Below are 21854 nucleotides of genomic sequence, written 5' to 3' on the forward strand. Positions count from 1 at the left end.
GCACTTATTTGGCTGGTCAGATCACTCATAACTTCATTGCCTTCATTTTCCTTCTCCGGATCTGCCTCCACTTTTATAGTCCTCCACATATTTCCAGGAGCAGCACAAAATGAGTAAATCTCTGGTGGGTTTTTCGGGTCATGTACTTCTTCCCTAGTTTGTTGGATAATATACCTTAGGACAGTGGTAGTCAACCTGGTCCCTACCGCCCACTAGTGGGCATTCCAGCTTTCATGGTGGGCAATAGTGGAGTAACCAAAGTATAAATTAAAATATAGATTTAACTATAGTAAGTTGTTTCATAAAGATTTATTCTGCCAAACTTAGCAAAAATTCGATTAAAAGACTTGGTAAGTAATTATTATTATATGCTTTCACTTGCTGTAACTCTGCTTTCTAAATTTTAAAAAGTAAAGTTATTTCCCTACTTTATAAATCAGCATTACTGTGGAACTGGTGGGCTGTTAGAAAATTTTACTACTAAGAGTGATACAAAAGTGGGTGGTAGGTATAAAAATGTTGACTACCCCTGCCTTAGGAAGTGGATAGTTCAAACTTTAAAATGGGAAATTAGAACCAGATAAAAGATATACTTAGACAAAATAGAGCAGCAAGTCAGCATAAGGCATTTCTGTCATGTTCGTATGTGTTGATAGCATGATGCTCTAGAGCTCTTAAAGCCACATTACAAGTTGTACCTGACCCGGGTCTACTTGACATGCCCACCAGGGGGCGATGCTCTGCCCATCTGGGGCAATGCTGTGTTGCAACTGGAGCCATTCTAGCCCCGAGTGGAGGCCATGGAGCCATCCTTACCACTTGGGCCAACTTTGCTCTAATGGAGCCTTGGCTGTGGGATGAGAAGAGAGAGAGAGAGAGAGAAAGGAGAGGTAGAAGGGTGGAGAAGCAGATTGGTGCTTCTCCTGTGTGCCCTGACTGGGAATCAAACCTGGAACTTCCACACGCCGGGCCGACGCTCTACCACTGAGCCAACTGGTCAGGGCCTAGAAGTTCTTATTTTCTTGATGTCCATCTCCTCACTAGCTGGTGTGCACTCCAGGCCAGTGTTTGTCTGGGTCTCCAGAGTGCCTGGTGCATGGTTGGCACCATAGCCTGAATCAGACCTGCCCTGGCCTTTAGGATCTAGACTTAAGATGCCCCACCCCCATTTATTTGCAAGTCCAAGTACAGCCTGAGGTGCCCAATAAAGGATCCAAGGATCGGACATAAAGACCCAAGAACCGGGGTTTACTTGAGTACTATTCATGGTGCACCAAGTGTGTGTGTGTGTCCAGGCAGTATACACAGGGCCCTTGTGCAAGGCCAGCCATTCAGGTCTCATGCCTGGAAGCAAGACCCTTGAGTGCTGGATCCACTGTGTGTGTGTGTGTGTGTGTGTGTGTGTGTGAAAGAGAGAGAGAGAGAGAGAGAGAGATATGTTGGGTTGGGATGGTGGACTCTTAGAGAGTTCTGAGTTAGGTCTTGGGCCTGGAGTGCCCTCATGGTCCTAGGAGAGGAGCGGATGTTGACCCCCTCCTGGTATTGCTTCCTGCCCTCTTTGGTCAAGAGAAACAGAAAAGAGTTTGCTTAACTGCAGGTAAACCTGAGTCCCTTGATCAGAAGAGGGCTAGGATGGATGGGCAGTTGGGGCAGTGATTTATGGGACCTGGGTGGGGCTGGGCACGGGAATTCACAGCAGCAAATGTTGGGGCTGTCGTGGTGGTTGGGCTGAGCGCGGTGGTGCTCGCCACCATCTCTTCCCACTGTCACCCCGTTCCTGAGGTTGTTTTCCAGCTCTGCCCTTCTGGTTAGCAGCTGCTCCCTATGCACGAGGGCTGCGGGAAAGGAGTAGGTTCGGCCTGTAGTGGGTTCTGGGAGGGCCTTGGCTGGGGTCTCAGCACGCGTCTGGGAATACGATCACAGATGACTTTCCACCCAGCACAGCTCTGGAGGACTTGGCCCTGTGTGGTGTGTGGGCATTGGGTCTGTGTAGGCCCGGAATGCGAATGATGGACCCCTGCCTGTGAGAGGCCTGAGTGAGTACACATGCTCTGGGGATGGGTGACTGCTCAGAACAGGCCTGGGTGAGGGGCTCAGAGATGGGAGAGGCCATATCATCTGGTGTGGAGATGTAGAAGCAGTTTCTGAGCCATCCTGGGAGGCTCAGTCTGTGGCACTGTCTCCTGGGGTAGCAGGAGCAGTCTGAGGCAGCAGGCACTCCTGAGGTTCCTGGATCCTGGAGACAGAGACCCCAGGATGTGTCTGGAGTCTTGGTGAACCCAAGAGAAATAGCTGGACAGAAGGGGACCTTCCCTCTTCTGCTTTTCTTCTCTGGCCGTGCTGGACTGCCCTTCCTCACCTGGGGTGTGTGTGTCTGTGTGTGTGTGTGTGTGTGTGTGTGTGTGTGTGTGTCAAGTGGACCCTTTCCTGTCCTACAAGGAGAGTTATCTTGGAGCACAGAGAGGACCTGAGAGGCTCCCAAGGACACCAGGTCTCTGTGGGCCTCCTTGGCCTGGAGGATTACGGTCCTGAAACATTTGGCTCACCTGCTGTCTATGCCCAACTGCTCCCTTTCACTCCCGTCTTCTCACACCAATGCACACGCTCCTCCAGAACTGCTGTGCCCATGGAGCTGCCCACATCACATATACCTGCTCTTCCCGCTGGTTCCTGGACTGTCCTATAACCTCTGCCTTACCTTCCTGATGTTATGTGCCACACACCTGTCATAGCCGCCTGCAGGACACAGTTGACTCTAACCTCTTTGTGACAGTGCCTGGGTCATCAGTGCCCTGTCCACTGTCAGCCCTTTGGAGACAGCCTGGGGTTTGAGGTCAGGGAGATGCATTTCACCAGGCTTGATTTTTACTCACCCTTCATCAATCCCTAATTAGTTTGGAAATTCTGCTTTTACCTGAGCCAGGGGTGCTGATGAGAATTCCCAGCCTCTTCTGAAGGTCCTGTGCCTGGGCTGTGGCTTAGTGTTGCCACATTCCTGAGCTGTGTCCTCCCATGCCTTGTCTGTGTTGCTCCTTTGAGGACAAGGTCTGCCTCTTTTGTTACTATTTCAGTTATCACCTTTATCTTTTTTTTCTTCCTTTTTTTGTGTGACAGATACAGAGCGGGAGAGATAGTGACAGGCAGAAAGAGAGAGATGAGAAGCATCAATTCTTCGTTGCAGCTCCTTAGTTGTTCATTGATTGCTTTCTCATATGTGCCTTGACCAGGAGGCTACAGCAGAGCGAGTGACCCCTTGTTCAAATCAGTGACCCTGGGCTCAAGCCAGCAACCAAGGGGCCATGTCTATGATCCCATACTCAAGCTGCTGACCCTGCACTCAAGCTGATGAGCACGTGCTCAAGTAGGTGACCCCAGGTTTTCGAACCTGGGTCCTCTGTGTCCCAGTCCGATTCTCTATCCACTACGCCACTGCCTGGTCAGGCTGACATGTTTATCTTGTTTTCTTAACTATTTAGTTGACTCATAAAAGGTGGAGGATTTACATTACTCAAAACCTCTGTCGCACAGGGAAGAAACTAAATTTGAGCCAGCTAAATTAAAATTTTCTACTTAATTCTAAACCCGTTATGCATTTTCATAACACCTAAGTAGAGTTCAGATGATGAAATTAATGCACAAATGAATGCAAACAGGCTGACATATTCTCATAGAACTAAAGTCTCCTATCTAGTATAAAACACTATCGGATAAAAAACATTTTCTCTTCCTCTCCTCCTTCTTCTCTCTCTCTCTCTCTCTCTCTCTCTCTCTATCTATCTCTATCTCTATCTCTCTCCCTCCCTCCCAAGATTTTTTATTGCCTGACCAGGCAGTGGTGCAGAGGATACAGTGTCGGCTTAGGACTCTGAGGACTCGGATTTGAAACCGTGAGGTTGTTGGCTTGAGCCCAAAGCCCTCTGGCTTGAAGCCCAAGGTCACTGGCTTGAGCAAAGGGTAACTCGCTCTGCTGTAACCTCCTCATCAAGGCACACATGAGAAAAGCAATCAGTGAGCAACTAAGATGCCACAAGTATGAGTTGACGCTTCTCAGCTCTTTCCCTTCCTGTCTGTCCCTGTCAGTCCCCTTTAATTGCACACGCATGTGTCAGAAGACAAAATTTTTTTTAATTTTTTAAAATTTTTGACAGAGACAGAGAGTCTGAGAGAGGATCCCATGCTCAAGCCAGCAACCCCTGTTCAAGCCGATGACCTCAAGGTTTTGAACCTGGGTCCTTAGCAGCCTCGGCTGACACTCCATCCATTGTGCCACAGCTTGGTCAGGCAGAATTGCTTCTGTTTCTGATTTGGGTTGTTGTTGTTATTTCCTATTATTAGAGTGAGTTTTTGCTGACTCTGAGCTCCAATATATTGTTTAAATCTTGGAAGCTTTAAGTAGGGCAGGTAGGGATAGAACAGTTATTTAAGGACCCCCTTTGAGAGAAGAGATCTCCCTCTGAGCTCCTTTTTAGAAGGTTGGAGAGCTTGAGCTCTGGAGGTGCAGTGGATAAAATATAGACCTGGAGCACTCAGGTTACCGGTTTAAATCCCGGGGCTTCCCTGGGCAGGGTACATATGGGAGTATGCTTCCTGCTCCTCCCACTTCTCTCTCTCTCTCTCTCTCTCTCTCTCTCTCTCCTCTCTTTCTCTCTCTCTCTCTCTCTCTCTCTCTCTCCTCTCTCTAAAAATGAATAAAAAAATCTAAAAAATAAAAGAAGGCTGGAGATACTAGGACTGTGGATTACATACATAATGTGATAAACACTTTTTGCTGACATTGTTATCTGCATTTTGCGTTGTTTCCCTGGAATAGATCCTTGGAGCACTACTGCTTATAGGAGCTTTCATTTAAAAAAATATTTAACTTATTAATTTTAGAGAGAGGAAGGTAGAGACAGAGAGAGAGAGACAGAGAGAGAGATAGGAACATGGATCTGTTCCTATGTGTGCCTTGACCAGAGATAGAACTGGCAACCTCTGTGCTTTGGGATGATGCTCTAACCAACCGAGCTATCTGGCCTGGGCAGAGTTTTCATTTGGGAGGATGTAACACTGAAGTTGGTCTTCCTAACAAGATGTGCCAACTTATACCACTACCAATAAAATATATGCAAGTTTCACCACACTCAACCAAATTTCCATTAAAAAAAATGTTTTTCCTAAAAATTTGTTGTCTGACTGGTGGTGGCACAGTGAATAGAGAGTTGGCCAGAAATGCTGAGGTTCCTAGTTTGAAACCCCAAGGTTGTCAGCTGAGCAATGGGTCGTCAGCTTGGGTGTGGGGTCGCTGGCTGAGTTTGAGCAGCCTCCCTCAAGCATGAGAAGCAATGAACAACTAAAGTGAAGCAACTATGAATGGATGCTTCTCATCTCTCTCCTCTCTCTCTCTAAAAAAATTTTTTTAATTACTTGATTTTAGAGAAAGAAGAATAGGGAGAGAGAGGAACATTGATCTGTTCCTGTATGTACCCTGACCAGGGACTGAACGGGCCAGCTGTGCACTTTGGGATGAAGCTCAAACCAACAAAGCTATCCAGCCAGGGCAAAATTTCCATTTTAAAAAGGGAGATAATGGGGAAATGGTATCTCATTGTTGATCATTTCTTTCGTTTCTCAGATAATTTTTTAAAAAGATTTTAATTTTAGAGAGAGGAGCTGGGTTGGGGGAGGAGTGCGAAGTATCAGCTTATAGTAGATACTTCTCTTACGTGCCTTGACTGGGCATGCCCAGGATTTCAAACAGGTGACCTCGGCATTCGCGGTCCATGCTTTATCCCCTGTGCCACCATAGGTGAGGCTCAGGTCACTTTTTAATCGCCAGCTCTTTGGATAATTGCTCCCCAAAACGCTTGTCCTCACCTGTGCCTTCCCCATTACCCTGAGCATGGGGACTGGGGGTGGTGTTGATGCTGCAAGCTCTGAGAGGTGCTGGGGAGGAGCTGAGGGTTGGGACACTGCTCAACTGCCTGCTGAGGACAATGGGCCACGATGGGCTCCTCAGCAATGTGGGGGCCCACGTCCTGACCAGTGTGCACCAGGACAATTCCGGGTTCAGGCTCCCCGCTTCCAGGGTCACTGTGGGTTCCTTGCTGGAATTCTCTGCTGGGGGAGGGGCTGGAAAAGAGACTCATCCTCTGGAGATCCTGACAGATAAGGGTTTGCATACCTTATCAGCTGTGTGAAATTAATGACAAGGGCTTTGTAGCTTGTGTTTGGGGGGACAAAACCTTAGACACCTCTCTTCCTCCCCTCACCTCGTGTGGCCCCCAAAGCCCCACCTCATCCCTGAAGGCAAGTGCTGGAAAAACCGGGAGTCCTAATATGTCTTGGTGACTGAAAGTGGTGGCCATAGCCTAGGGCCAGCCATCCACTGGCTCAACCTGACATCTGCTTGGGCCTGGCTTGGCCTTGGAGTCTTGCATAGAGCAACCAGAAGCAAGAAGCAATCCACAATTAACCCCAGCTTCCTGCTCTAGGCGCCTTCGCCAACAGACAGATGGGGGTTCCGGAAAGCAGTGAGGAACCACATGGTCCAGGGCTGGACTGGGGTCTTGGGGTCACGCGAGATACTAGGGGCGCATATGCTCCAGATGTAGAGGATTTTCCAGTGTCCTGGATCTGGCGCAGCGTTTCAGGGGAAGGCAAGAGTTTTGAAAGTGTGGCAGATTTGGGAAGTAGGACTAGGGAGTTTGTGGGAAATGTTTGTAAGCTTCTATTTCTCCCGCGAGAGGGCGGGACCCGCCTACAGCTCAGCTCGCGCGGATCCGCGACCCTTCCACAGACCCTACAGTCCCGGCGCAAGACGGCGGCCGCAGCTCGCCTCCGGACCGCCCAGGGGTAGTTCCGAAAAACAGCCCGGCGACCCTGCGCGGGGTTCTGGCGGTGCCTCTGCGCCCCTCCATGCTCCTCCAGCTCCGGCGCCGCCACCTTCACTCCCCACACACCAGGGGCCGCAGTGCCGTCTCCTTCCTCGCATTCCTGCCCCACAAAGGAGTCCCCGCAGTCGCGGGGCCGCGGGGAAGGGGGCGTGGCCCGGCGTCTCCGAGCGCACATTTCTCCGCCGCGAGCGCCCCAGGTCCCGGACCGCGCTCCCGGGCGGGCTCGGATTTCGGGCGGACGATGCGGCGGCGCGAAGCTGAAGCGGAGGTGAGGCGCGAGGACCGGCGGGCCGAGCCATGCAGCGCTCCCGGGTAGCCGAGCACGAGGCGGCTCTGCTCCTGGCAGGGCTGGCCCTGCGGGAGCTGCAGCCTGGCGGCGACTCTCCGGACCGGGGTCGGCGGGGGCCGAGACTCGGGCTCGGAAACGAGGCGGCGCCGGCGCTGGGCCTCCGAGGGAAGGGCGGCGCCAGTGGCCCCGAAGCCGGGACGGACGGACTGAGCCGTGGGGAGCGCGGCGCGCGGCGGCCCCGAGATGAGCGCGCAGCCAGCGGGCAGCCAGCGGGCCAGCCTGGCGGGCTGCGACAGCGGCGGCGGCAGCGACAGCGCCCGTTCCAGCGGCATCAGCCTGGGCTACGACCAGCGCCACGGCAGTTTGTGCTCAGGCCTCTCGGACCCGCGTCCCGGTCCGGAGCCGCCGTCGGTGGGCAGCGCCCGCTCCAGCGGGTCCAGTCTCGGCTCCCGCGGCTCGGCCGGCGCTTACCCCGACCTGCTCCTGCCCGGCCCCGGCCCCGCGCCGACTTAATCCCCCGAGTCTGCCGGGCCGGCCCCCTTCCCTCTGCCTTCGCTCCAGCTGCCCCTGGGCCGAGAGGGCGGCCCGAGCGCGGCGGAGCGGCGGCTGGAGGCGTTGACCCGAGAGCTGGAGCGGGCGCTGGAAGCGCGCACGGCGCGGGATTCCTTCGGTGAGCGGTCGGGACGGCCCCGGGGTTGCGTCCGGCTCGGTCGAGCACAGCTTGGGTGACTGGGGCTGGGCGTTGTTAGTGGCCGGGATGAGAAGGGGAGTCGGTGGCGTGTTTCGCCGGAAGTGTGTGAGTGTGGACCGCCGATCTCGCGTCTCAGTCTCCCAGCCAGAAAGGGGCTCTGGGAAAGGGAGTTGAAGCCCTTATCCCAACTGGGAGAAAAAGCCATGTAAATATGTAGGCACAACAAGCCATTTCTGGCTAATTTCTTCTTAACTCCTGGGACTTGCTTCTGTTCATCCTACTGGTTACTTTGTGACCACGTTTGGCCCAAACTGTGAAGGGACCCATCCTCCTGGTGTTTGCCCTCCGGGCAGCAGTGTCTTTGTAGACAGTAAGCAGGGTAGTAAGTGGCCGGGTTTCCACCGGACCCCCTCGTACCTGAGTGTTTGGTGATGGTAGCTGTTGTTGGTAGAGTGTGTGAGGGAGGGAGAGTCCACCCTGTAGCAGAGGGGACCAAGCCAGTCTCTGGGCTGTCCTCTTTCTAAGCTTTACTTTGTATGTGGCATGTTTCCAGAGGGGATCCTGCTGGACAGCATTTGCAAACCTCACCAGTTTCTGAGTCCTCATTTCCCATTGGGACCCTGGGTCTCACGGAACCCTGTTAGTCCTTTGGACAACAATAGGACTCTTAGGCTTGAGGTTCTGAAAAGATGCCTGGGGCTTCCTTCCCTCCCTCACTGCTGGGCGGACAGTCCAGGCAGCGGACTCTAACGGGGGTAAGGGGGGCGGCTGGTGTTCATCCTGCCAGGGATGGAGGCTGTCCTGGGTTCCCTGCATTCATTTCAGCTAGCAGCTCAGGACCGCCCTGAGCTGGATCTGGGGGGAGGAGGAAGCTGTATGTGACAGGTCAGATGGGGGCATTGCAGGCAAAGGGAAGAATGTGGGCAAAGCAGGCCAGGAGCATGTGGCTTGTTGCACTCCATTCCCTTGGGTTGCAGACCAGGAGGGGTCAGGTGGTCAAGGGAGTGTGTGGGCCTGCCTTTGGGAGGGTAAGCACATCTGGGAGCTGTAGGGTGAGAATTTGTGGTGTGGCTGCTGTGACATGGTCTGGGACCATCCTGGGAAAAGGCAGGGAGTTAGGAAGCTGTTTCCTCTCTGGACTGTCTTCTGAGGAGAAAGACTTTCCATTGCTCTGTGGACAGAAGACCATTCATTCACCTGTCCCTATGCTTTGCAGAAGCTGGTGGGATGTGTTCTGGGGACCTCCGCAGGTACTTATGAGTCTGTGTGGAATGGAGGTGGCTATACCCAGGCAGCTAATGGGAGAAGTGAATGGGTCCCAGGCACAAGACCATAAGGGGCAGTGGGTCCTCCTTTCTAAAGGGAGCTATCCCTCAATTCCGAACTATTGAAGCCACGTGGGAGGGGGAGGTGAGGGATGATAAATCTTTTTTTTCCCAAAGAGAAGCCACATTTAGGTACCATTTTACTGATTTTAAAAATATAGGTAACTGAATAGTATAAAATTTTGCACGAAGACGTCTTCAGGTAGCCTGAGTCAGCTGATCTTTGATGAACCTGTTCCTTGGGGTGTTTCTTCCTCTCCGGCCCCTTCCTTCCTGGCTCTGACACCAGCTGACCTCCCGGTCCCTCTGTCTCTCCTCAGAGTTTTGAGTCCCTTGCCTTTAGCCAGCCAATAGCCTCAGGCTTCTGGCAACTCTTTAAGTTTGGTGACCTCTCTGCCTTGTCCTTAGCCACCCACTCTCAGATCCACACCCTGTTTTTTTCTGCGCTGCTGCCATCTTCAGTTCTGACTGTGGCCTGCATCTCATTAGTACCTCTGCCTCCTCCAATCGCTGTCTGTCCTGCAGAGCCCAGCTCTGTGCCTGTGCTGCAGCTCCCTTTTTCGCTGCGTGCTAGGGGAAGGGCGATGGTCTTCTGGTCTTCTTGGCACCATCCATCGCCCTAAGCCTTGGTCAGTTCCCTCTAATTCCCTCAGGAACCTTCCTCTCTCCTCTGGCCCTGCCTTTCCTCCTTTGCTGAGAAAATTGAGGTCAGCAGCTGTCTTCCCCAGTGGCTTCCTGTTCCCTTCCCCACAGGCTCTTATGTCCACGTCATCTGAGGGCAAATACCCTTCCATCTCCAACCCCATCTTCACCTTTCCTCTTCCCACCGGTGCTTTTCCTTCGGTTACAAATATGGACAGGAGTCTTCCCTGCCCTGTGGTGGCGCAGTGGATAAAGCGTTGACCTGGAACCCTGAGGTTACAGGTTTGAAACCCTTGGCTTGCCTGGTCAAGGCACATATGATATGGGGGAGTTGTTGCTTTCTTCTGTTCCTCCCCTTCTCTCTCTCTCTCTCTTTTTCTCTCCTCTCTAAAATAATAAATAAAATCTTAAAGAAAGGTTTTTCTTATTAAAAACAAAAATCCCCAAAGCTGCATGGCCACGAGGTCTGGTTGCCCCTTTCATCTCATCTTTTCAGCCGGGTGTCCGGTTAGCATCGTCTTTGCTCATCCACTCTGATCTCCTCTTACTGGGCTGACCCAGTTCTTGCACATGACCTTGGTGACTCTCCTGGGTGTTTGCCAGGCCTTGTGGGTCTGGGCCTCGCTGCTCCTTTCCATAGGTGGAGTTGATTCTGCTTAAACTATCTTCCTCCCGAATTGTTTTCAAAGATTTTATTTTTTATTTATTGTTTTTAGAGAAAGAGGAAGGGAGAGAGAGAGAGAGGGAGAGAGTGAGGGAGGGAGGGAGAGGAAGGGGGAGAGAGAGAGAGAGAGAGAGAAACATTGATTTGTTGTTCCACATGTCTATGCATTTATTATTTAATTCTTGGATGTGCCCTAACTGAGGATTGAGCCCACAGTCTTGGCTATCAGGACGACACTCTGATCAATTACGTTACTGGCTTGGGTTGCTCCCTGAATTTCTGAGGTCCCTCCTGCTTCTGATTCTTCTTCAGTATATTTTTGTTAAAATGATGCAGGCACATATTTAGGGAAACATCAAAGAGAACTAAAAATCTCACGATGCAAGGTCATAGCCCATCATTCTTCCTGTGTCCCTCAGGTAGCTGACCTCTATTTTTTTCACTACATAGTTCAATAACTTACACAAGTGAAAGAAAAGCTTGGGCATTCAAAGTAGATGGACAAGAGCGAAGGTTTATAGTGGGTCATTTCACTTTAGAAAGAAAAATCTTGCCTGGCCAGGTGGTGTCGCAGGGGATAGAGCATCGGATAGGGACGCGGAGGACCCAGGTTCGAGACCCCGAAGTCTCAAGCTAGCTTGAATCCAAGGTCGCTGTCTCGAGCAAGGCGTCACTCAGTCAGCTGTCCCCCCCCTCCCCCGGTCAAGGTACATAAGTGAAAACAATCAATGGACAACTAAGGACACTAAAGAGTTGCAACGAAGAATGGATACTTCTCATCTCTCCCTTTCCTGTCTGTGTGTACCTTTCTGACTCTTTCTCTCTTGCAAAAAAAAAAAAAAAGTCTTAGAGAAATGATCACCTGCAACCTATGTACTCTTATTGATCAATTTCACTCCATTAAATATAACTTTCTAAAAATTTTTTAAGAAAGTGAAAAAAAGAAAGGAAAGTCTGCCTTCAATATTTGGGATGTGTGATTGGGGGGCCAGGCTGTGACACCATGAGGATGTTGAAATGACCATTGGGGTGAGAATTGATGATGGTGAATCAGGTAGTGGGAGTGAGGGAAGGGAATTCAGTCAAGATTAGGGCATAGGGGCCGAGATCAGAGTTGCAGGTGGGAGAGAGCCAAACCGGATGTTCCCTAAAACCTGGCCTCCCCAAAGTGCCATTTCTGGAGCAGTAACTCGGAGGAAGAGCAGTTTTCTGGAGGACCCTGGACCTCTGTTCTGGACCTGGAGTGGCCTGGAGGCCATCTGGGAGGTGGAGCACTGAGTGCGGAGAGGGGTCCCGGCTGGGACAGAGCTTCTATGGGGTGTTGAGAGGATTTGGGGACTGCCCAGGAAGACCTGCAGATATGGTATGTTGCCTTCTGCATTTCAGAACATTTATGTTAGTAATTTCAGTATGGAAAGATTCCATATACAAATCTAGATACCTCACTTTTTTTGAAAAATAGGACCTTTAGCAATGCTGGGCCTGTGTGTCCCTCCAGTAGCCATAAGCAGAGCCAAGGCATGGCTGTGACATCTGGTGGCCATGGCTCTCCTCCATTCACCTAGGTCCCCAGCAGCCACCTCTACATTCCTGCCTGGGTTTGCTAGCAAATGAAGCAGTCCTCCTACCCCTGGGAGAACAGGCATGGGAGACCCAAGACAGAGTAGGAGAATACCCACTAGAGCTGGGAAGGGAGAGGAACCAGAAAGCCGATGCAGGTCATATCCTGGAAACCAAAGAGGAGAGGTCCCCTTCCAGCAGTATCTGAAGAGGAAGTCATGAGTTTGCACAGTTAGGAGATGATAGTGTAGAACTAAGCTTTCTTTCTTGACTGAGGGGAGGAAGAAAATGGGTGGCCGATGGTAAGAGAAAGTCTTTTTAAAGCTGGAAGAGGCCCTGGCCGGTTGGCTCAGTGGTAGAGCGTCGGCCTGGCGTGTGGAAGTCCTGGGTTCGATTCCCGGCCAGGGCACACAGGAGAGGCGCCTATCTGCTTCTCCTTCCTCTCTGTCTCTCTCTTCCCCTCTCCTTCCTCTCTGTCTCTCTCTTCCCCTTCCACAGTCGAGGCTCCATTGGAGCAAAATATGGCCTGGGCGCTGGGGATGGCTCCTTGGCCTCCGCCCCAGGCGCTAGAATGGCTCTGATGGCGACAGAGCAACGCCCCGGATGGGCAGAGCATCACCCCCTGGTGGGCGCATGCAGGAGTCTGTCTGACTGCCTCCCCGTTTCCAGCTTCAGAAAAATACAAAAAAAAAAAGGCTGGAAGAGGCTTGAGCATGGTTAAATGTCCAGGAGAGAGATCTGGTAGACCGCAGGAGGGAATGGGTGAGGGCAGCGTGTCCTAGAGCAGCCAGAAGATTTTGGATTCAGAGGGCATGTGGAACATTCTTCAAGCCCTCTGAAGTGTGGCCAGGGACACTCTGGGTAACTTTGGGAAGGGGACTTCTGCTGTGTGGGCTGGCCACCTGTGGGCTGGGTCTGCAGGAGGGCTGGTCAGGGAGTCTCCTAGGGGTAGTGTCAGGCTTTGCCCTGGCATTGCTGGCGACCCCTCTAGTACCGCCCCTCCTCTGCCTGCTAGGCTCCCCACCCTGTGCTGCAAGGGGTGGTCTCCGATTCCACCCAGTCATTCCTAGTGCCTGCTTAGCAGCTTCCCTTTTTTCTTTTTCTTTCTTTCTTTTCTTTTTTTTTTTTTTAAACAGAGTCAGAGAGGCAGAGAGTGGGACTGATAGGGACAGACAGATGGAAGGGAGAGATGAGAAGCATCAATCATCAGTTTTTTGTTGAGACACCTTAGTTGTTCATTTGTTGCTTTCTCATCTGTGCCGTGACTGTGGGGTTACAGCAAAATGAGTGACCCCTTGGTCATGCCAGCAACCTTTGGGGTGAAGCCAGCGACCATGGGGTCATGTCTGTAATCCCACGCTCAATGTAGCTACTCTGCATTCATGTTGGAGAGCCTGTGCTCAAGCTGGATGAGCCCGCACTAAGCCCGCAACCTCGGGGTTTGGAACTTGGGTCTTCTGTGTCCCAGTCTGACACTCAGTCCATTGCGCCACCACCTGATCAGGCAGTTTTCCCTTTTTTGTTTAAAATGTTTTAAAAAGTTTTCTGTTGGCTCAGCGGTAGAGCGTCCGCCTAGTATGCAGAGGACCTGGGTTCGATTCCTGGCCAGGGCACACAGGAGAAGCGCTCATTTGCTTTTCCACCCCTCCCCCTCTCCTTCCTCTCTGTCTCTCCCTTCCCCTCCCGCAGCCAAGGCTCCATTGGAGCAAAGATGGCCTGGGTGCTGGGGATCGCTCTGTGGCCTCTGCCTCAGGCGCTATAGTGGCTCCGGTTGCAACAAGGTGACGCCCAGGATGGGCAGAGCATCGCCCCCTGGTGGGCAGAGCGTTGCCCCTGGTAGGCGTGCCGGGTGGATCCCGGTCGGACGCATGCGGGAGTCTGTCTGACTGTCTCTCCCTGTTTCCAGCTTCAGAAAAATGAAAATAAATAAATAATTAATTAATTAAAAAAAGTTTTCTGTTGTTTTTTTTTTAATTTTTATTAATTTTAATGGGGTGACATCAATAAATCAGGGTACATATGTTGAAAGAAAACATGTCGAGGTTATCTCATAAATCAATTATGTTGCATACCCATCACCCAAAGTCAGATTGTCCTCTGTCGCCGTCTGTCTAGTTTTCTTTGTGCCCCCTCCCCCGTAGCCACCACACTCTTGTCCATGTCTCTTAGTCTCATTTTTATGTCCCACCTACGTATGGAATAATGCAGTTCTTGGTTTTTTCTGTTTTACTTATTTCACTCTGTATAATGTTATCAAGATTCCACCATTTTGTTGTAAATGATCCGGTGTCATCATTTCTTATGGCTGAGCAGTATTCCATAGTGTATATGTGCCACGTCTTCTTTATCCAGTCATCTATTGAGGGGCTTTTTGGTTGTTTCCATGTCTTGCCACTGTGAACAATGCTGCAATGAACATGGGGCTGCATGTGTCTTTACGTATCAGTGTTTCTGAGTTTTTGGGGGTATATACCCAGTAGAGGGATTGCTGAGTCATAAGGTAGTTCTATTTTCAGTTTTTTGAGGAACCACCATACTTTCTTCCATAATGGTTGTACTACTTTACATTCCCACCAACAGTGAATGAGGGTTCCTTTTTCTCCACAGCCTCTCCAACATTTGCTATTACCTGTCTTGGTAATAATAGCTAATCTAACAGGTGTGAGGTGGTATCTCATTGCTATTTTGATTTGCATTTCTCTAATAACTAATGAAGATGAGCATCTTTTCATATATCTGTTGGCCATTTGTATTTCTTCCTGGGAGAACTGTCTGTTCATTGTCCTCTTCCCATTTTTTTATTGGATTGTTTGTTTGTTTGTTGTTGAGTTTTATGACTTCTTTGTATATTATGGATATTAGGCCCTTATCTGAGCTATTGTTTGAAAATATCGTTTCCCAGTTAGTTGGCTGTCTGTTTATTTTGTTGTCAGTTTCTCTTGCTGAGCAAAAACTGCTTAGTCTTTTGTAGTCCAATTCATTTATTTTTGCCTTCACTTCCCTTGCCTTTGGAGTCAAATTCATAAAATGCTGTTTAAAACCAAAGTCCATGAGTTTAGAGCCTATGTCTTCTTTTATGTACTTTATTGTTTCAGGTCTTATATTTAGGTCTTTGATCCATTTTGAATTTATTTTAGTACAAGCATACAAACTCTAGTCGATTTTCATTCTTTTGTATGTAGCTTTCCAGTTTTTCCAGCATCATTTGTTGAAGAGGCTTTCTTTTCTCCATTGTGTATTTTTGGCCCCTTTATCAAAAATTATTTGACCATATATATGTGGTTTTATTTCTGGGCTTTCTATTCTGTTCCATTGGTCTGAGTGTCTATTTTTCTGCCAATACCATGCTGTTTTGATTGTCGTGGCCCTACAATATAGTTTGAAGTCAGGTATTATAATGCCCCCAGCTTCATTCTTTTTCTTTAGGATTGCTTTGGTTATTCGGGGTTTTTTATAGTTCCATATCAATCTGATGATTTTTTGTTCCATCTCTTGAAAAAATGTCATTGGAATTTTGATGGGAATTGCATTAAATTTGTATATTGCTTTGGGTAATATGGCCATTTTGAGTGTATTTATTCTTCCTATCCAAGAACAAGGAATATTTTTCCATCTCATTGTACCTTTTACGATTTCCCTTAACAATGGTTTGTAGTTTTCATCATACAGGTCCTTTACATTCTTTGTTATGTTTATTCCTAGGTATTTTAATTTTTTTGTTGTAACCGTGAAGTGGATTATTTTTTTGAGTTCATTCTCTAATGTTGCATTGTTGGCATATAGAAAGGCTATGGACTTTTGTATATTAATTTTGTATCCTGCAACCTTAATGTATTGGCTTATTGTTTCTAGTAGTCTTTTTGTAGATTCTTTGGGGTTTTCGATGTATAGGATCATATCATCTGCAAAAAGTGATACCTTTACTTCTTCTTTCCCTATATGGATGCCTTTAATTTCTTTGTCTTGTCTGATTGCTCTGGCTAGAACCTCTAGCACCACGTTAAATAAGAGTGGAGAGAGTGGAAAACCCTGTCTTGTTCCTGATTTAAGGGAGAAAGCCTTCAGTTTTGTGCCATTTAATATGATGTTAGCTGATGGTTTATCATATATGGCCTTTATTATGTTGAGATATTTTCCTTCTATACCCATTTTGTTGAGTGTCTTAAACATAAAGTTGTGTTGTATTTTATAGAATGCCTTTTCTGCATCTATTGATAAGATCATGTGGTTTTTGTTCTTTGTTTTATTTATATGGTGTATTACGTTAACCGTTTTATGTATGTTGAACCATCCTTGAGATTCTGGGATGAATCCCACTTGATCATGATGTATTATTCTTTTAATATGTTGTTGTATTCGATTTGCTAGTATTTTGTTTAGTATTTTAGCATCTGTATTCATTAGAGATATTGGTCTGTAGGGTTCTTTTTGGGCCGTCCTTGCCATGTTTTGGTATGAGGGTTATGTTGGTCTCATAAAATGTGTTTGGAAGTATGCCTTCTTCAATTTTTTGGAAGACTTTGAGTAGAATAGGAACCAAATCTTCTTTGAATGTTTGATAGAATTCACTAGTATAACCATCTGGACCTGGACTTCTATTTTTGGGGAGGTTTTTAATAGTTTTTTTTTATTTCTTCCCTGCTAATTGGTCTGTTTCTGCTTTTTCTTGACTCACTCTAGGAAGGTTGTATTTCAAGGAATTTATTCATTTCTTCTAGATTGTTGAATTTAGTAGCATATAGTTTTTCGTAGTATTCTACAATAATTCTTTGTATATCTATGATATCCATGGTGATTTCTTCTCTTTCATTTTGGATTTTGTTTATATGAGTCCTTTCTCTTTTTTCCTTGGTGAGTCTTGCCAAGGGTTTGTGAATTTTGTTGATCTTTCCAAAGAACCAGCTCCTTGTTCTATTAATTTTTTCTATAGTTTTTCTGTTCTCTATTTCATTTATTTCTGTTCTGATTTTTATTATCTTCTTTCTTCGGCTGGTTTTGGGTTGTCTTTGTTCTTCATTTTCTAGTTCCTTAAGGTGTGAAGTTAGGTGGTTCACTTGGGCTCTCTCTTGTTTGTTCATATAGGCCTGAAGTGATATGAACTTCCCTCTTATCACTGCTTTTGCTTCATCCCATAGATTCTGATATGTTGTATTGTTATTTTCATTTGTCTGTATGTATCTTTTTATCTCTGTGCTTATTTCTTCTTTGACCCATTCATTTTATTAAAAGTATGTTGTTTAATTTCCACATTTTTGTGAGGTTTTTTTTTCCTCTTTTTTGCAATTGAATTCTAGTTTCAAGGCTTTATGATCAGAAAATATGCTCGGTACAATTTCGATTTTTCTGAATTTGCTGATGTTATTTTTGTGGCCCAACATATGGTCAATTCTTGAGAATGATCATTGTACACTAGATAAAAATATATACTCTGTCACTTTGGGATGAAATGTCCTGTAGATGTTTATCATATCCAGGTGCTCCAATGTTTTGTTTAAGGCCAATATATCTTTATTGATTCTCTGTTTGGATGAACGATCTAGAGCCGTCAGCGGTATATTGAGGTCTCCAAGTGTGATTGTATTGATATTTTTGTCAGGTTTTGTTTTAAGGTAAATAAGTAGCTGTCATATATTTTGGTGCTCCTTGGTTTGGTACATATATATTAAGAATTGTATGTCTTCTTGATTCAGTGTCCCCTTAATCATTATGAAATGACCATTTTTTTCTCTGAGTACTTTTGCTGTCTTGTAGTCAGCATTATTAGATATGAGTATTGCTATGCCTGTTTTTTTTTTTGGCTGTTATTTGCTTGGAGTATTGTTTTCTAGCCTTTCACTTTGAATTTGTTTTTATCCTTGTTGCTTAGATGTATTTCTTTTAGGCAGCATGGAGTTGGATTTTCCTTTTTAATCCATTCTGCTACTCTTTGTCTTTTTATTGGTGAGTTTAATCTGTTTACATTTAGTGTAATTATTGACACTTGTGAGTTTCCTATTGCCATTCTATAAATTGCTTTCTGTTAGTTTTGTATCTTGTTTGATTCTTTTTTGTTTTTCTATCCTTTGTTTTTGTTTTTGTTTTTGGTTGTATTCCATACTTCTTTCCTCTGTGGCTATCTTTTTTAAGTCATGTGCTTCTGTGGTGGTTTTTTCAAGGGTGGTTACCATTAAGTAATGAAAAGGGTTCCTACCCTGTTCACTGTAGTACACTATCTTGTGAGTACTTCCACACTCCATCGTCCTTTGGTACTGTTAATCTCCGTCCACCCCCCACCCCTCGTATTTTTTGTTATTGTTGTCACAGTTTAAATTTGGTTTTATTATGTTCTAGGTGGAGCTTTTACTTGTGGTTTTGTTTTGTTTTGTTCTTTGTATCTGGTTGGAAAAACCCCTTTAGTAATTCCTGGAGTGGGGTTTTTCTGATGATAAATTCCCTCATCTTTTCTGTATCTGTGAATGTGTTATTTCTCCTTCGTATTTGAAGGATAGTTTTGATGGGTATAGTATTCTTGGCTGAAAGTTCCTCTCTTTTAGGACTTTAAATATTGGGGTCCACTCTCTTCTAGCTTGTAAAGTTTCTGTTGAGAAATCTGATGATAATCTAATAGGCCTTCCTTTATCTTTTGTATTATTCTTTTCCCTGGCTGCCTTGAGAATTTTTTCTTTGTCGTTGGTTTGTGCCAATTTCATTATTATGTGCCCTGGAGTAGGTTTGTTGGGGTTAAGAAAACTCTGTGTTCTGTTTGCTTCTTGAATTTGAGGCTTTAATTCTTTCCACAGGCTTGGGAAGTTCTCATTGATTATTTATTTGAATATATTCTCAATTCCATTTTCTCTCTCTTCTCCCTCTGATATACCTATTATTCTTATGTTAGTCTTTTTGATGAGTCAGACAATTCCTATAGGACATCCTCATTTTTAAAAATTTTTGAGTCTCTTCTTCTCCCTGTTGGTGCCTCAAGTTGCTTGTCTCCTATTTCACTAATCCTACCTTCTATCTGGCCTGTTCTATTTGCTAAGCTTGTTACCTCATTTTTCAGTTTGTGAATTGAGTTTTTCATCTCTGTTTAATTTGTTCTTATAGTTTCAGTTTCCTTGGTAATATATTCTTTGTGTTCATTGAGTTGTTTTCTGAGTTCCCTAAATTGTCTTTCTGTTTTCTTGTATATTTCTGAGTATTTTTAGGATTTCTATTTTAAATTCCCTGTCATTTAGCTCCAAGGTTTCCAATATATTAAATTTTTTCTCCATAGATATTTCCTCATCTATCTGTGCTACCTCTCTGTCTTTTGTATCCATGATATATGATTTCCTTTTCCTTAACGGCATTTGAGGGTGGTTTTGTTGATAGTACTTCGTGTTCAGTGTGGGACTTCTAGATGCTCCAAGGATAGGTTTTTCTGTCTCTGGTTGAAGAACTTGTTGAAATTTTGGGGATATTTATCGGTATTGCTCCTCACGGTGCCATTTCTTGACATCCACTTTTCTGTTTTCCAGAGAGAAATAAATATATATATATATATACACACACACACACACACACATATATATATATATAGAGAGAGAGAGAGAGAGAGAGAGAGAGAGAAGCATCAACTTGTTCCACTTAGTTGTGCACTCACTGGTTGCTTCTTGTGCATGCACTAACTAGAGATTGAACCTGTGACCTTGGTCCACCAGGACGAATATTGAGCCACTGAGTCACCTGGCTGGGACCCTTCCCTTATTGTTAAAACCTCTGCTCAGACCTCACCTGATCACCAGAACCTGCTCTGACTGCCTTACATAAAAATCACACAGACATGGTTTTAAACAGCCTTATTTTCTTCCATAGCACTTTATTCCTCCTTAGATATTTATGTGTTGTGGTCTGTGTCCTTCCACTGGAATACAGGCTCCTTGAGGGTGGGGACTTGATTGGTGCATGGCAGAATGTCCACCACCTAAATGTGCAGGGGATGTGGCAGGTTACTGCCGTCAAAGTCCTGACTGAACAAGAATAAGTGAGCCTTACGGTTCAGATGAGGACAGTATGACCGGGGAGGGTCAGTGACTGCTCTACTTGTGTCTGTGTGGTCTTCATTGTTCTGTCTCATAGACAGAAGGAAGGATTTTTCTGTAGTCCCAAGAGCAGGCCGTGGGTGACTTTCTAGGTATAAACCATCATAATGATTTTGAGGCGAGGATGACTCTGTACCAGGTGCTCTGCTGAACAGCAACAGCAACTAACCCTAAGTAGTGGGTCCCGTATCGTCCCCAGGTTAGGCATTAGTGAGTGCGTGATGGAGGCCTAGAGAAGTTCACTTGCCCAAGGTCGGACTGGTGGGGAGCATTAGGGCTGGGATTTGGATGCACCAGCTGTATATTTATGGTACTAACTGCTCTGTCCTGCCTCTTCTCCCACAGGCATTTGCATCAAGTGTGGGCTTGGTATCTACGGAGCAAGGCAAGCATGCCAGGCCATGGGGAGCCTGTATCATACCGATTGCTTCACCTGTGACTCCTGTGGTAGGTAACCTCTTTCTGGCCCCTCTTGCACCATGAACCACCTAGGAAAGAGAGAGAGAGAAACATCGATTTGTTGTTCCACTTATTTATGCATTCATTGGTTGATTCTTGTATGTACCCTGACTGGGGATTAAACCTGCAACCTTGTTGTATCGGGACAACGCTCTAACCAACATAGCTACCTGGCCAGGGCCTTTAATATTTTATTTAATAAAAGTATGATACAGGCACAGTGTTAAGTCAAATCATTTTGAGAAGTTGTTTTTGCAACAGCAGAAAAACACTTATCTCTCCATTATTATAGGAGTTCCTCATGCGTCTTGGATAAAAGTTCTTGGTTGATTATGTGTGATGTAAATTCTTTACCTAACCTAATTGTACTTCATTACTTTCTGAATGAAGTCTCCTGATGAATAGAAATTCTTTTTTTTTTTTTTTTTCACAGAGACAGAGAGTGAGTCAGAGAGAGGGATAGATAGGGACAGACGGACAGGAACGGAGAGAGATGAGAAGCATCAATCATTAGTTTTCATTGCACGTTGCAACACCTGAGTTGTTCATAGATTGCTTTCTCATATGTGCCTTGACCACGGGCCTTCAGCAGACCGAGTAACCCCTTGCTGGAACCAGTGACCTTGGGTTCAAGCTGGTGGGATTTTGCTCAAACCAGATGAGCCCGTGCTCAAGCTGGCGACCTCGGTGTCTCGAACCTGGGTCCTCTGCATCCCAGTCCGACGCTCTATCCACTGTGCCACCGCCTGGTCAGGCTGAATAGAAATTCTTTGTGAAGTCTAATGAATCTTTGTTTATAAGTGTTGCTTTTGATGTCCTCTCCATGAAATCTTTGTAGTCTCATGCTTTAGACATCTGGTTTTATTTTGTCAGCATATTAAACATGCCTATACTATATTATGCATCTAATATTTCCACTATCTGATATCATCTGAACTTCTACTCATACTATTTAATGTTTCTCCTCTCTCTTGATCGTGATCCTTGTTTCCTCATGTTTTGTAATTTCTGATTGTGGGAGTATGCCTGTGAGAATTCCTTGAGATCTTAATTGATGGTGCATTTCCCCAGGGAATGTTTGAATACTTTCTGTGCCTGTATCATGGGTGCCCAGGCCATGGGGATTTTTGGGATCCTGGAGTTTTGGTGTTAAAACCAGCATAGACCCCAGACAAACGTGCATGACCGGCCACCTCAGGTCAGTTAGGGCGCTCTGGGGACTGGCCCCTTCCGTCAGTCTGAGGGTTCTCTCCCAGATTCCACCTTCTAGGGAAGAACACTGTCCTGTT

General features: G+C 46.6%; 1 protein-coding gene across 1 annotated transcript in view; it reads left to right on the forward strand.

Moving 5' to 3' along the window:
• The first annotated feature begins 7128 nt into the window (after window positions 1-7128).
• LOC136313067 (Wilms tumor protein 1-interacting protein-like) overlaps window positions 7129-21854 on the forward strand; it is a 29837-nt gene continuing 15111 nt past the window's right edge. The window contains exons 1-2 of the mRNA XM_066243176.1: window positions 7129-7834; window positions 20452-20553. Of these exons, the coding sequence (XP_066099273.1) occupies window positions 7173-7834; window positions 20452-20545 (756 nt within the window). The 5' untranslated portion in view covers window positions 7129-7172 and the 3' untranslated portion in view covers window positions 20546-20553. The remainder of the gene's footprint in view (window positions 7835-20451; window positions 20554-21854) is intronic.

Source organism: Saccopteryx bilineata, chromosome 9 (genome assembly GCF_036850765.1).
Source record: "Saccopteryx bilineata isolate mSacBil1 chromosome 9, mSacBil1_pri_phased_curated, whole genome shotgun sequence".
In the NCBI taxonomy this organism is placed as follows: Eukaryota; Metazoa; Chordata; class Mammalia; order Chiroptera; family Emballonuridae; genus Saccopteryx; species Saccopteryx bilineata.